Source organism: Labeo rohita, chromosome 14 (genome assembly GCF_022985175.1).
Source record: "Labeo rohita strain BAU-BD-2019 chromosome 14, IGBB_LRoh.1.0, whole genome shotgun sequence".
NCBI lineage: Eukaryota > Metazoa > Chordata > Actinopteri > Cypriniformes > Cyprinidae > Labeo > Labeo rohita.
This window is the reverse complement of record NC_066882.1, coordinates 7,902,530-7,916,646: the sequence shown is the minus strand read 5'-3', so window position 1 is coordinate 7,916,646 and position 14,117 is coordinate 7,902,530. Positions and strand designations below refer to the sequence as shown.

General features: G+C 34.9%; 1 protein-coding gene across 1 annotated transcript in view; it reads left to right on the top strand.

Moving 5' to 3' along the window:
* gpc3 (glypican 3) overlaps positions 1–14,117 on the top strand; it is a 170,112-nt gene that overhangs the window by 73,858 nt on the left and 82,137 nt on the right. Inside the window, exon 3 of the mRNA XM_051128008.1 lies at positions 8,541–9,229. Within this exon, the coding sequence (XP_050983965.1) occupies positions 8,541–9,229 (689 nt within the window). The remainder of the gene's footprint in view (positions 1–8,540; positions 9,230–14,117) is intronic.

Below are 14,117 nucleotides of genomic sequence, written 5' to 3'. Positions count from 1 at the left end.
AAAGCAGATCTCCCTCTCTCGTTCTCCATCTTTTGTTCTTGGTGGCTTGGGAGGAGACACCTCGAGACATTAGTAACACAGAGCTGCCGGGTTTTAGTTTTGTGTATGCATGATTAAAAGTGAAATTGTGTTACTATATGTGTAATGGTGTCTGAGTGCAGCAGTTAGAGATGGAGTCTTTTGAGATCTCTTAAGAACTCCTTGAGCCTTTGTTCTTTGTCTGGGTCTAGAGTCTTGGATGTGGGTCTCAACCTGTGGTCTCAGACAAGAATGCAGTCCATTTACATCATAATAAAGGTGATAATGACACTGTGGAACAATTTCACTTAATTTACTTGATTAATTAAAGGGACAGTTCACCCAAAATGAACATTCTGTCATTAATTACTCACCCTCGTGTCATTCCAATCCTGTAAGACCTTCGTTCACCTTCGGAACACAAATTAAGATACTTTTGATGAAATCCGAGAGCTAACAAACTCTGCATAGACAACAGCGCAACTATCACAAATGCATGTTTCAGCGGTGCATAAAAGGGAATAATTGCCAAAGTTTCATTTTTGTCAGCAATGGCACACATGCACTCAAACGGTGTTAACTTGCAGTGAGTTACAGATTTGGTTATAATGGGGGCGTTCTAATATTGTCACGACGCTCGCTTTCTGTGTATAATTTATTCAAGATTTGAACAACAGTTTTTTGTTTTCATGCTGCTGTGAGGGCCAATGTGAAATTGACTGTTTTGTCTTGTTTTGCTGATGTATAAACAGCAAGGAATTAAGTTAGTTTCAGATGTGTAGCATATATAAAGAATATATCGTGCATTTGGCCAAAACAAAAAAAGGGGATTTGACTGTAAATTATATCAAAATTATCAGTCACACTACCAGCCAAAAGTTTCTGAACAGTAAGATTTTTATTGTTTTTTGAAGTCTCTTTTGCCTACCAAGCCTACATTTATTTGATCCAAAGTACAGCAAAAACAGTCAAATTTTGAAATATTTTTACTATTTAAAATAATTGTTTTTTAATTTGAATATACTTACAATTTTAATGTATTCCTCTGATTTCAAAGCTGAATTTTTAGCATCATTGCTCCAGTCACATGATCCTTCAGAAATCATTGTTATATTGATTTGCTGCTCAAAAAACATTTATTATTATTATGGTGAAAACAGCAGAGTAGAATTTTTCAGGTTTCTTTGATGAATAGACATCTTTTGTAACATTATAAATGTCTTTATCATCACATTTTATCAATTTAAAGCATCCTTGCTAAATAAAATGATTACTTTTAATAATTTCTTTCCTCACCAAAAAATAAATGAATAAATAAATAAAAAAAATTGAAAATGAAAAAATTATACTGACTCCAATTTTGAATGTTAAAAATCTTTTTATTTCAGATAAATGCTGATCTTTGGATCTTTCTGTTCATCAATATTAATATTAATCATAATCAAAATAATAATAGTAAATCTATCTATCTATCTATCTATCTATCTATCTATCTATCTATCTATCTATCTATCATCTATCGGTTAAATGAACATCCTGCCTCTTGATGCTTCCTCGTCTTTTGGTTTTTTGATCTTGGTTTTGTGAGATCTGGTTTTGGATTGGGTCTGGATCTGTATCTGTATCTTAACTCCAACTCTGATATATTTAGACTGGTTTAATCTCACATCATTGTGATTTCTCTTTAGATTTCGCCTTGTGTGTTTGTTCATAAATATAAATGCTGTTGTCTTGTCGTATGATGAGTGTATAGGCATGAGTTATTTATGCTGGTGCTTTTGCAAACAGCATGAGTTGGTGTGCTGTGATGAATGTGTTTGCATATGAATTGACGTGCGTGTGACATTCTGTATGCGTGTCTGTTGTTATTCTTTAACATGTGAGAGCGTCTCCCTGAGCATCCTGCTTGGCATTCACTGCATCTGAGAGCTCGTTGATCACGGAGAGAAGTGTGTGTGTGGGGAAACTCGCAGTCCAAACTCACAGCGAGCCGCAGACATACACGTTTCTGTCCCCAGCGCAAGCACACACAGCCGAGACGCTGCGTTACTGCTAACATCAGCACAGAGCACTAGACACTGTCTCCCTAAACACCGCATTACTCACCCTGGTATGGTAAATCTCAGCAAAATACACACCAGCATCTTTCACTGCTTGTGTATGTCTATACAGGCCAATTTCTAAGTCGCTTTGCGGTTGTTTGTCTCAAAATGGAATACTGTTTCTGCATGTGTACTGCACACGGTATGTAAATATGTGCCTGTAGGCTGTTGAATACCCGGGTGACCTGCTGTATTTGGCAAAACTTGCAGTGTGCAAGCAGAGCGCACAGCGTGAGATGCTGTATCCCACAATGCAGCGTGCTCCACTTGACCTTCTATTTCCAGTGTGACGAATGAACCCGAGGCAATATTAACTGAGATATTTAACCTCCGACTTGACTCATCATTTGATCAGACTGCCAAAAGGGTTCATTCTTTACACAAAATAGGATTAAAAATGCAAAATGAACATTTTTTGCTGAGATAAATATATGACTGGATTCCACTCACTGTTGAGGTAATATGAGAGCTAAGTATCATACTCCTGTTGGAAATGTTTATTATTAGATACTGTACACTGTTTCACCTACTATTTTATGTTATTTGATACACTTCGGTTAGTAAGACTTTTATATTAAAAGAAATTAATACTTTTATTCAGCAAGGATGCATTACATTGATTAAAAGCATTGACAGTAAAGCATTTATAATTTTACTTCAATTTCAAATAAATTTGTTTTTTGAACTTTCTATTCATTTAAATATACTGAAAAAAAAAAGTATGACAGTTTCCACAAACACTGCCCTCCAAAAGTTTGGAAACGCCCTAGAAAAGTGCGGTTTGGGACAATATTGGCATGAATCCTTTATGTTTAATGTTTGATAATTTTGCACTGATAGACAACACAAACTATGAAAACACATTTTATTACATAAAAAAGTTAGTTTATACATAGAAAAAGCTTAAATTTTCGATTTATCAAAATATCCACCATTAGCAGATATTACAGCTCTGCATAATCTGGGCCTAAATTAATTGTATTCTAAACTTAATTGGCAATCAATTGTTGAAACTTTTAAGGTATGCTGACCCAAAAATCTTTTAAAAACTTGGGCCAAGTTTAAACCAGTAACCAGCCATCACAGCTGGCAAAGGGGCATGTCTGACTTTGACATGTACTGTATATATTGCCATTATTATGTAATAAAGATAAAAATTATTATTGCTTCTCTTCAATGATAATGCCAAGTTATTTTAATGTATTTGCACCAAAGAATTATAAGGATTTATGCTGATATCGTCCAAAACCACACTTTGCCAGGGGTGTTTCCAAACATTTGGAGGGCAGTGTAAATATTATTAAAAATTAAGAATGAGAAGAAGGATCATGTTACCCTGAAGGCTACTTATTTCTAAGGCCATGTCCACACTAATGCGTTTTCGTTTGAAAACACATCCTTTTCTCTCCATTTTGGCCTTCAGTCCACACTGAGACGGCGTTTTTGGTCAAGGAAAACAGAGCTTTTTGAAAACGCTCTCCAAAGTGGATAAATTTGAAAACGCTGTTTTCGCGTTGCAGTGTGGACTGTGGGCTTTGAAAATGATGACGCATGTTTAGTCATGTGACGCATATTGTACCAATAGATATCCATGTTTATACCGGTAATTGTGGCTGTTATGTGCTATTCACTTTTACACTGCTGCTAAAGATATATTTGTACACTCTTCATATTACAGTCCTAAAAAGATGACAGAAAATGTACTCAGTTGCTGTCCTGACTCCTGCAGCTAAGCATGAGGGCAGCTGCTTTTTAGATCAAACATGAGAGCGTGCGACATGGACGTTAGTGAATGATGAGATATTTTCGTAAATAAAATGATCCTGCCAAGAATTGCGAGAATTTTACGCATGCACAGTATGGCGAATTTAACGTTTTCCTACGTTTCGGTGTGGATGAGAAACATTTGGAAAACACTTGAAAACGCTTGTGTGGATGGAGAGCATTTTGAAACGAAAACTCCTTTTTCAAATGTATCCGGATTAATGTAGACATAGCCTAAAGCATTAAAATGTTTTGAATGGTAGTATATATAGCTGTAATATTTTTATATAATACACTTCCAGTCAAAAGTTTTTTAACAGTAAGATTTTTAATGTCTAAGTCTCTTCTGCTCACCAAGCCTGCATTTATTTGATCCAAAGTACAGCAAAAACAGTAAAATTTTTTAAGATTTTTGCTTTCATTTAAAAATAATGGTTTTCTATTTAAATATATTTTAAAATGTAATTGATTCCTGTGAACAAAGTTAAATTTTCAGCATCATTACTCCAGTCTACATTGTCACATGATCCTTCAGAAATCATTTTAATATGCTGATTAGCTGTTCAAGAAAAATGTTATTATTATTATCAATATTTAAAAGTTGAGTACAATGTTACTTTTGTTACAGTATAAACTATACCATTCAAAAGCTTGGAGCCATGATTTTTATTTTTTTATTTTTTTTGGAAAAGAAATGATAGAAATTAATGTTTTCATTTAGCAAGGATGCTTTAAATTGATCAAAAGTGATGATAAAGACATTTATAATGTTCTATTTCAGATAAATGCCGTTCCTCTGAACAACTCATTGTTTTTTGAGCAGCAAATCAGAATATTACAAGGATCTGATTATTGTAAATATGATTATTTTTATATTTTATGTAAAAACAAGATATTGTTTGTTTTCTTTTACATTATTTGGTCACACTTTAATTTGGGGACCAATTCTTACTATTGACTCAATAAACTTGGGATTTGCTGCATATTAATAGCTAGTAAGATAGTTGTAGGCTTAGGATTGAGGAATACAAAATATGATCATGCAGATTAAGCCATTAAGATGTGCTTTATATGTACTAATAAACAGCCAGTGTGATATGCATGCTAGTTAATAGTGAGAATTGATCCCTAAACTGAATTGTAACCTTTTTTCACGTAAACTTGGAAAATGCCTTTGGAAAAATGTTGCAGTCAAATAATGAGTGAAACATCATCTGGTTATTCCATGCAAACATGCGTGGAAAGCATGGATACTCTACACTACAGATATCACGTGATTATATATGAGTACGTAGTACGTTATTCCGAGCATAGCCATTGCGAGTGAATTTCCGGTTGTCTACAAGCACCTTGAGACTTTTAACTGCTCTGTGATGTAGTGCTAAGTGATTTCTCAGTCTCATCTCAATCATTGCGATCCATAAACTCCTTCAGCGTGTTGTGCTGATGTAATATCCTGTGCTCCTGAGAGCCGGACTCCCTGGGAGAGATGGATGGAGCTCTTCACGTGCGTGGCTGTGAACAGTCTGCTCGGCAGCACGCTTATATCACGACTCTGCAGACTCCCCACCTCTCAATCACCTTCACCCTGTCTGAATGACGAACCCAAGGCCCTTCTCTCTTCTCTTTCACTCATATTTCTTTTCTCTGTCATTCTTCCTCTCTCTCTGTAGCCTTCATTTTTCCTCTCCACATGCTCCCAGATCCCCTCAGCCTCTCGTCTCTGGTCTCCCCGGTAGTCTGGGTGGGTTCGGTAGCAATCCCTCTTTGCCTGCGTGCTGATAAGGCTTCACTGAGAGCTTTCAGATGCCACTGATTATGTCTCGTCTCTTTGTGCTCTGTTTTCTGGAGATCTCAGCATCTCTCTCACAGCATCCAGCAAGGATGAATGAACGCCTTTTAAAGCTATAAGGCTCTTGAAAAGCACCCTTGTTGTTTTAAAAGGACATTGTGCTTTTCATCTAGAGGGGAAACTTTAATTCCTTCTTCCTTTTTTCTCACTGTTTACCGTCTTTCAGGGATTAAGATTGTGTGTGCGTCTGTGAGGAAGAGATTCTGTGGATTATTGAGCATCGAAGGTTTTTTCTTTCATTTAATTTTCGTTGACCTCTCTGCATCAGTAATATTTTTAAAAGTGTCAGTGAATAGGTTTGATGCCACCTTCAGATCCAACCTGCTCCAGCAAACCTACTTGGATGTTTCTAGCAATCACGAAAACGATGATTAGCTACTTTTGGTCAGAGTTGCACTATCCGTTTATAATGTTCACACTAAGAGCTTAGTCTTGAACTTAAAGGAGAAGTTCACTTCCAGAACAAAAATTTACAGATAATGTACTCACCCCGTTGTCATCCAAGATGTTCATGCCTTTCTTTCTGCATTTGTAAAATTATGTTTTTTGAGGAAAACATTTCAGGAATTATCTCCATTTAGTGAGCTTATGTGGTGCACACGATTTTACACGTCCAAAATGCAGTTTCAAATGAGATGGGAGTTTTTCGACATACCCTAATTCTGTTGACCCGGATTACACTGAGTATGTATGCGCATGGCAGAGCTAGAGAAGATGAGCATTTGAAGTTAAAAAGTATATACATTTTTTTTAGAAAATGATTGATTGTTTCTCTAGATAAGACCCTTATTCCTCTGCTGGGATCATTTAGAGCCCTTTGAAGCTGCATTTAAACTGTATTTTGGAAGCATTTTGTATATGTATTTTGTATTTTGCATTTTGTATTTTGTAGTATATTATCTGTAAATTTTTGTTCTGGAAGTGAACTTCTCCTTTAAGTTGCATATATAATTTCATAAGGCAAAACTTAGCTAGGAGATTATATGTGTTGCATTTACCTTCATTGAGCAAATAAGTTCCCTTCAGTTTGTAAATAAATAGCTGTGATTGTCAGTTTGTCTTGTTAGGGCTGATATTTTAAATTGACTTTTGAAAGTTTGGGGTCAGTAAGTTTTAAGTTTTTGAAAGAAAACAAACCTCTTGGCTGCATTTATTTGATTGGAAATACATTAATATTGTCAAATATTATTACAGTTTAAAATAACTATTTTCTATTTGAATATATTGTAAAATGTAATTTATTCCTGTGATGCAAAGCCAAATTTTTAGCAGCTGTTACTCCAGTCTTCGGTGTCACATGATCTTTCAGAAAACACTGTTAAATGCTGTTTTGATGCTCAAGAAACTTCGTGATCATATGATCAATGTTAACAGTATTTATTTGAAATAGAAATCTTTTGTAACTAAGTAAATGTCTTTATAGTTGTGTTTGATCAGTTTCATCCTGTTTGAATAAAAGTATTAATTTCTTTCAAAAGAAAAAAATATAATAACAAATCTCACTGATCACAAATTATTGAATGGTAGTGTATTTTTATTCACACAACTTTCAACTTTTCATTGAAATAAGATACATAATAATCATAAAATTATTATAATTAAATGTAAATTATATTATAGTCTAAATAGTATTTGTTGATATTTAAATAATATATGAAGAGTTTATTTGCAAAAACAGATAACTTAAATATGACAAAAATCATATTTTTTTTATTACGTTATCATGTATTTATTGTGTTTTATTGTGTTAGTTAGCTGTATTTTTTTTAGTTATTTTTGCTTAATCAAAATAACCTAACTGCAGTTTGATTGAGATTCATTGGAATGCAGAATGAGAAAACATGGTTTTTGAAAATTGTTAAGATAAGTCATTGGCAATAAACACTTAAAACAAACAGGAAAGGTAGACATTTATTTATTTTAATTGACATTTTGGTGACACAGGAAAATGTTTAGACCAATTGCATGCTTGAGAGCCAATAAGAAATAATTTATTCAGTTATTGTTCTCTTGCTTTAAAATGTAAACAAGCGTAAATGTCAAAATCATTGTAAATGTCAAAATCATTGTAAATGTCGAAAGATTGAAGTCTGTCACACAAAACATCTCAGTGATGTAATGCAATTGTCTTCCACTTTGGTCCAACCCTTATTTCTGGTCTGTGGCTTTTGTAAACATTTTGTTTATACTCAGTTTAATGGTGCAAACAAAATGTACAGAAGTCGTCGCCGGGGTAGTACCCTTTCAAAAGATACACCTTTGTACATTATTAACCTCAAAAGGATATGTCAGTACTTAAAGTATACATATGTGCCCCTTGACCACAAAACCAGTCTTAAGCAGCACGGGTGTATTTGTAGCAATAGTCAAAAATACATTGATTTGTCTTTTATGCCAAAAATCATTAGGATATTAAGTAAAGATCATGTTCCGTTAGATATTTTGTAAATTTACTACCGTAAATATGTATTAAGTACTTAATTTAGACAAAAGTAATTTAATTTAATACTTTGATTTTTTTGCACCGTTAGATTCCAGATTTTCAAATAGCTGTGTAAAATTTACAAACAATACATCTATGGAAAGCTTATTTATTCAGCTTTCAGGTGATATATAAATCTCAATTTCAAGAAATTGACCCTTATGACTGGTTTTGTGGTCCAGGGTCACATATAAGAACCTAAATGGTACATATCAGTACTTTTTTAAAGGGTACCGCCCCAGTGACAGGAAGAATTATTGTACATCCCCTCATTCTCTGTCATCATTCTTCCATTCATCTCTTTCTTTCTCGTTTATTTCAGAGGCTTTTGACATGGTGCTTCGTCTGGGTCGTAATTCCACTCTGACACTGTTACGGGAAGAGTTTCCTGGTTTGGGGGCTGGAGCCAGCGGAGCCGTCACACAGTTATTCCTGGAAATGTCTCTCTACATCCTGGGCTCGGATGCTAACGTAAACGACATGGTCTCCACCTTTTTCTCCCGCCTTTTTCCTTTCACCTACCGGCGTCTGCTTGGAAACGGAGCAGTGGCTGGCATCTCAGAAGAATGCCTTCGTGGGGCGTGGAAGGGAACCTCTGCATTCGGGTCGTTTCCAAAGATGATGATGACCCGGCTGTCTCGCTCACTCCTGGCTACTCGGGTCTTCCTGCAAGCACTGAACCTGGGCATCGAAGTGGTCAACACCACCCAGCACCTACGTGCGGGCAGGGACTGCGGGCGCTCGCTGTTGAAGCTCTGGTACTGCCCGCACTGTCAAGGCCTGCTGGAGGCCCGGCCGTGCCGCCCGCTGTGTGTCAGCACCATGGGGGCGTGTCTGGGGGGAGCGGCGGAGGTGCAGCCTCACTGGAGGGCGTACGTGGAGGAGCTGGGGTCACTCGCCGCTGCCATGAAGGGGGAGCAGGACATCGAGGCCGTGGTGCTCAGACTGCACGTCATTATCAGACAGGCTCTCAAACAAGCCGTGGCGGCCAAAAGCAAAGTCAGCGCACAGGTGAGTGACACTTGGTCTGAAAAACAGAGTGAGAATTTGAGCGCTGTAGGCGATTCCAGCCATTTTGCTAACTTCAGCCATTTTGGTAGCACCTAAAACCTCAACCTCCAAAGACATGTCAGCAAACCCAGTGTCAGCAGAGCAGAACGAGTGAAATGATTCAGAGGAAGAGAGTGTTTCTGATTGGCTAGTTTTCTGATTGGCTGTTAACAGAGCCTAGGGCTATGAACATCAAAAAAGCTATCAAGATTTTTCAGGACACCTCTTTCAGTATAGATATATATAGTTACACATTTACATGCCTAGTTATATGCAAACTATAGGCAGTCTTCATCTGTCTGTCAAACAGGACACAATTCCAATTCTACTTAACGACTCTAAATCTTTAATGATTTTAAAGGGATAGTTCACACAAAAATGAAAATTCTGTCATTAATTGCTCACCCTCATGTTGTTCCAATCCCGTAAGACCTTTGTTCATCTTTCAGAACATAAATTCTGCACGTTCAGGGAAGAAATTGTTGAATAAAGTAATTATTTTTGACCTCTTTGAGCACAAAAAGTATTCTCACAGCTTCATAACATTATGGTTGAACCACTGATGTCACATGGACTATTTTAACAATATCCTTACTATCTTTCTGGGCCTTGAACATGATAGTTGCGTTGCTGTTTATGCAGGGTCAGAAAGCTCTTAGATTTCATCAAAAATATCTTAATTTGTGTTGCGAAGATGAACTAAGGTCTAATGGGTTTGGAACGACATAAGGGTAAGTGATTAATGACAGAATTTTTTTTTTTTCAAATATTTAAGGAATAAATATTTAAAAAAAAAAAAAATGGAATTTTTTAAAAAAAGTAAAACAATTATCGCAAAAGGAGTTCACACAGACTTTTTAATGATTTTCAGTCTTTTTAGAGGCAGTTTAAATGCAATCCTATTATTAAATGGCTAAGCATTAAAATAAAAATGTGGTAACTTGTTTATTAATATTTTTAAAATACCGCTGGCAATGTGTATAATATGTATCTATCTATTATTAATTAATTAATTGATAAATAAATTAATAATTATTAAAAATGATTAATAATTCCGTATATATTTTTTTTAATTTTGGTATTCCAAAAAATGGTTAAAATGCTTAATATATACACAAAATTATTTTTCAGAACTCTTTAAAACAGCTTTTAAAAAATCAATGGAACCCATAAAGAGACATGATAATGGGAAAAATTAGATTGAAGTGAAAATTATATTTCAATGCTTTTACGTTTATGTACACTTATAAAACTTTTGCATTCTCCCAAAAACTGTTTGCAAGCAAATGCAAAAGTTTTGTGTTTTTGCAAGCAAATCCACAATTGGTCATGGAAAAACTATATTTTAACTGTATTTTTGTGAAAGAATGCAGAGTTTATTGGTGGAACGTAATACTTTTTTGAGGGAATGCACACGTTTTGCAAGTTATTTCAATGTTTTATAGGCGATACTTCTGGAAGAGAGAGCAAACATTTTGATAAGATCTTCGTTCATCTTCAGAAAACAAGTGAAGATATTTTTGATGAAATTCAAGAACTTTCTGACCCTGCATAGACAGCAACGCAACTACCATGTTTAAGGACCAGAAAGGTAGTAAGGACATTAATAAAATAGTCCATGTGACATCAGTGGTTCAACCTTAATTTTATGAAGCTACGACAATACTTTTTTTTGCTCAAAGAAATATACAGATATAATGACTTTATTCACTAATTTCTTCATCAGCAGCACCACACACATGCAGTGTGGTACTGTCGTGAACATGTGTTGAAGACACACAAAAAATATTCTCATAGCTTCATAGCATCATAAAATTATGCTTGAACCACTGATGTCACATGGACTATTTTAACGATGTCCTTTCTGGGTCTTGAACGTAATAGTTGTGTTGCTGTCTATGAAGGGTCCGAAAGCTCTCAGATTTCATCAAAAACCTTTTAATTGTGATAAACGAAGGTCTTACAGGTTTGGAACAACATGAGAGTGAGTAATTAATGACAGAATTTTCATTTTTGGGTGAACTAACCCTTTAATTAAATCCCTTTAATCTTAATATTTTTTCGATCACCATGTCTTCTTAGCGACTTCTGTAAAACATTTCAGTAAACACAAAAGTTGCAATATTACAAATAAATTAGAGAAGATTTTGTCACTGGAGGTGTTTTTTGGTGGAAGAGTGTTCGATTCTCCCTTCGTTTTCCTTCGATAACCATTTCAGATTGCATAAGATCACTCTAAAACATTTTTACCCAAACGTTTATTCAGGAAACGACAAACCTTTCTCACTGATGGCCCTTTTTGTGGGGGCAGTAGGAGTTTAAACACCAATAGCGCTCTCCAGTTGCTAGCAAACGCTAGCGAGATCAGGAGGGCAAGTGCTCATGAAATATTGAACGTGAGCAATGGTGGAGTTTGTTCTGCTTTTGCATGACGGGGACGACGTACTGAACTTTCCACTTTAACACTGACTTTCCCATCGGCACAAGACACTTACACACACGCTTACCACACTCGCATTATTCATCAAAGCTCCATCTCTACTTATCCCCTCCTCCGCAGTGTGTAAATTGCTCCACCTTAGGTTTGTGCCGGTACGGCGTGGGAGTGTGTGTGAGTGTGTGTTTATGACTGTGGTTGTGTTTGGTTCACGCAGCATTTGTGGAGATCAGAGAGGCCTTTGATAAGTGAAATACGCACATGATATTTATTCCTAAAGGGGTAATCGAGCTGCTTGATGGGGCTCCTGTGAAGTTTTAACAGCAGGGTCCTGGAGGAACTTTTACATTTTATACTTTCGGCCATGTAACCTCACATTAAAGCACTACAGTGTAATGCACATGTAGAAATAGTGACTACGCACTGCCATAAGCTGTAAATATACGCTCTCACATGGAATGATAACATTTACACATCTAAATGTCCACATCTGTCTCTGTTGCTAAATATATGTGCTCTAGAAACGTTCAGTGAATCCACGCCCTGGATATCTGGCAGAGATGCCATATTAAAGTCTGTGTTTACTCAGTACAGGTGTTTGTATGTTCACCCAGACCTCCATATATATGGTAATGCGTCCTTCAGTGTAAAGTGCTGTTGACAGTGATGCTTGTGAAACTGGTTGTGTACTTTATTGCTTAATAACAGGACAGTGCACAGGATGGAGAGTGTTTCACAAGTTTGAGGTTAGCACCAGATGGGTCTCCATGTAATATGTTCATCAAATAAACAGTAGTTCTCCAAAAAGATTCTAATTCCAAAAATAAATAAATAAACATGCACTTATTGAGGTGGCTAGATTTATTATTTAGCACGATTTGCACAAATATGAACCCTTTCACATGATATTCAGAAATATAAAAAGATTTTGTGGCCAATATTTAGCTAAATTAAAATGAGAGAACGAATTAGTACACAGTGGCCTCAATTTAGCTAAAATGAAGGAGTGAATTAATCATATATGGATTGCAACTTATCTAACACGATGAAGCCAATTAATAAAATGTGGCCACAGATGAAGTCACACAAACAAATTCTTAATTCATGCATAAATTAAATAAATTACTAGATGTGCATCAGAAAGTAACTTCACCTTTGACTTTACCTTAACAAGTTGTGATATTTCTTTTTTTTTCATGAATTTAATTCACACTCAAGATGGAAACAGGGCTAGTGTTGAAGAATAAGCTAATATTTACTCATAATTAATATGACTGAAGCTCTGAAAGGACGCAATATTTTTAATGCATTAAATTGGCTACATCTTTTAAAATATAAAACTATCAGATATATTATTTTTACAGTTAAAGCAGTATTTATTTTGCATAAAAAGAATGTGGATTGGGTGACTGCATTGTACATGAATAATAAATATACTAATATGTATTTAAAATACATTTATTTTATGCTAAGTATACTTCAAATACATTTACGTATTATGCACTTAATAAAAATACCCTGCCATTGTACTTTTATCATATACTAAACTGGTATATTTAAAGTCTGCTAAATTGTACATAATGCACTTTAATTGTGTGGAAGTAGTGCTGAAGTCCAGCTAAAGATATACTTAAATATATTTGATTGTGAAACCATTGCAAGTATACTTTATGTACATTTTGAAAAATATTGTTCTGTAAATGCAGAATATTTAAAGATCATATAATCCTCATCGATAGTGACATTAAAACATATTTTAGGCTTAATATTAAGAAATGTGCATTGTGCACAAGTGGTACTTCATTAAAGTCTAATTACAATTTTTATATCAGTAAGTCTCGAGCGAGATGTCAGTAAATATGTTAATAGACTTGAACTATACTTAGTATAAAATAAATGCATTTTAAATCTATGACTTTTTTGCTAGGCTATTTACGTCAAAAATACAACAAACATTTTAGTGAAATCATTTTAGTGGATTATTTTAAAGAGAATAATTTATGTAATATACCAGACTTCCCAACACTACTAAGAATAACACATTATCAGGTTTTTTACAGCTTGTCATGCATAAACTATCACACATTTACCAAATGAATTACTAGATGTGCATCAGACAATCACCTTGCCTTAACAAGTTTTTGTGATATTTAATTTTTTTTTCTCCATAGATTAAATTCACAATCAGGATAGAAACAGGGCTAGTGTTTAGGAAGATACTTAGAAATGTAGCTAATTTTTACTCATAATTTAAAATACTTAAGCAACAGTGAAACTGTTATTACTATTATTAATCAGTCTTTTTATGTATGTATAAACATATATATGTAGACCGAAGCTATGAAAGTCTTTTTAATGCATTAAATAGGCAGTATATTTTTCAAATATAAAACTATCAGATATATTTATTTT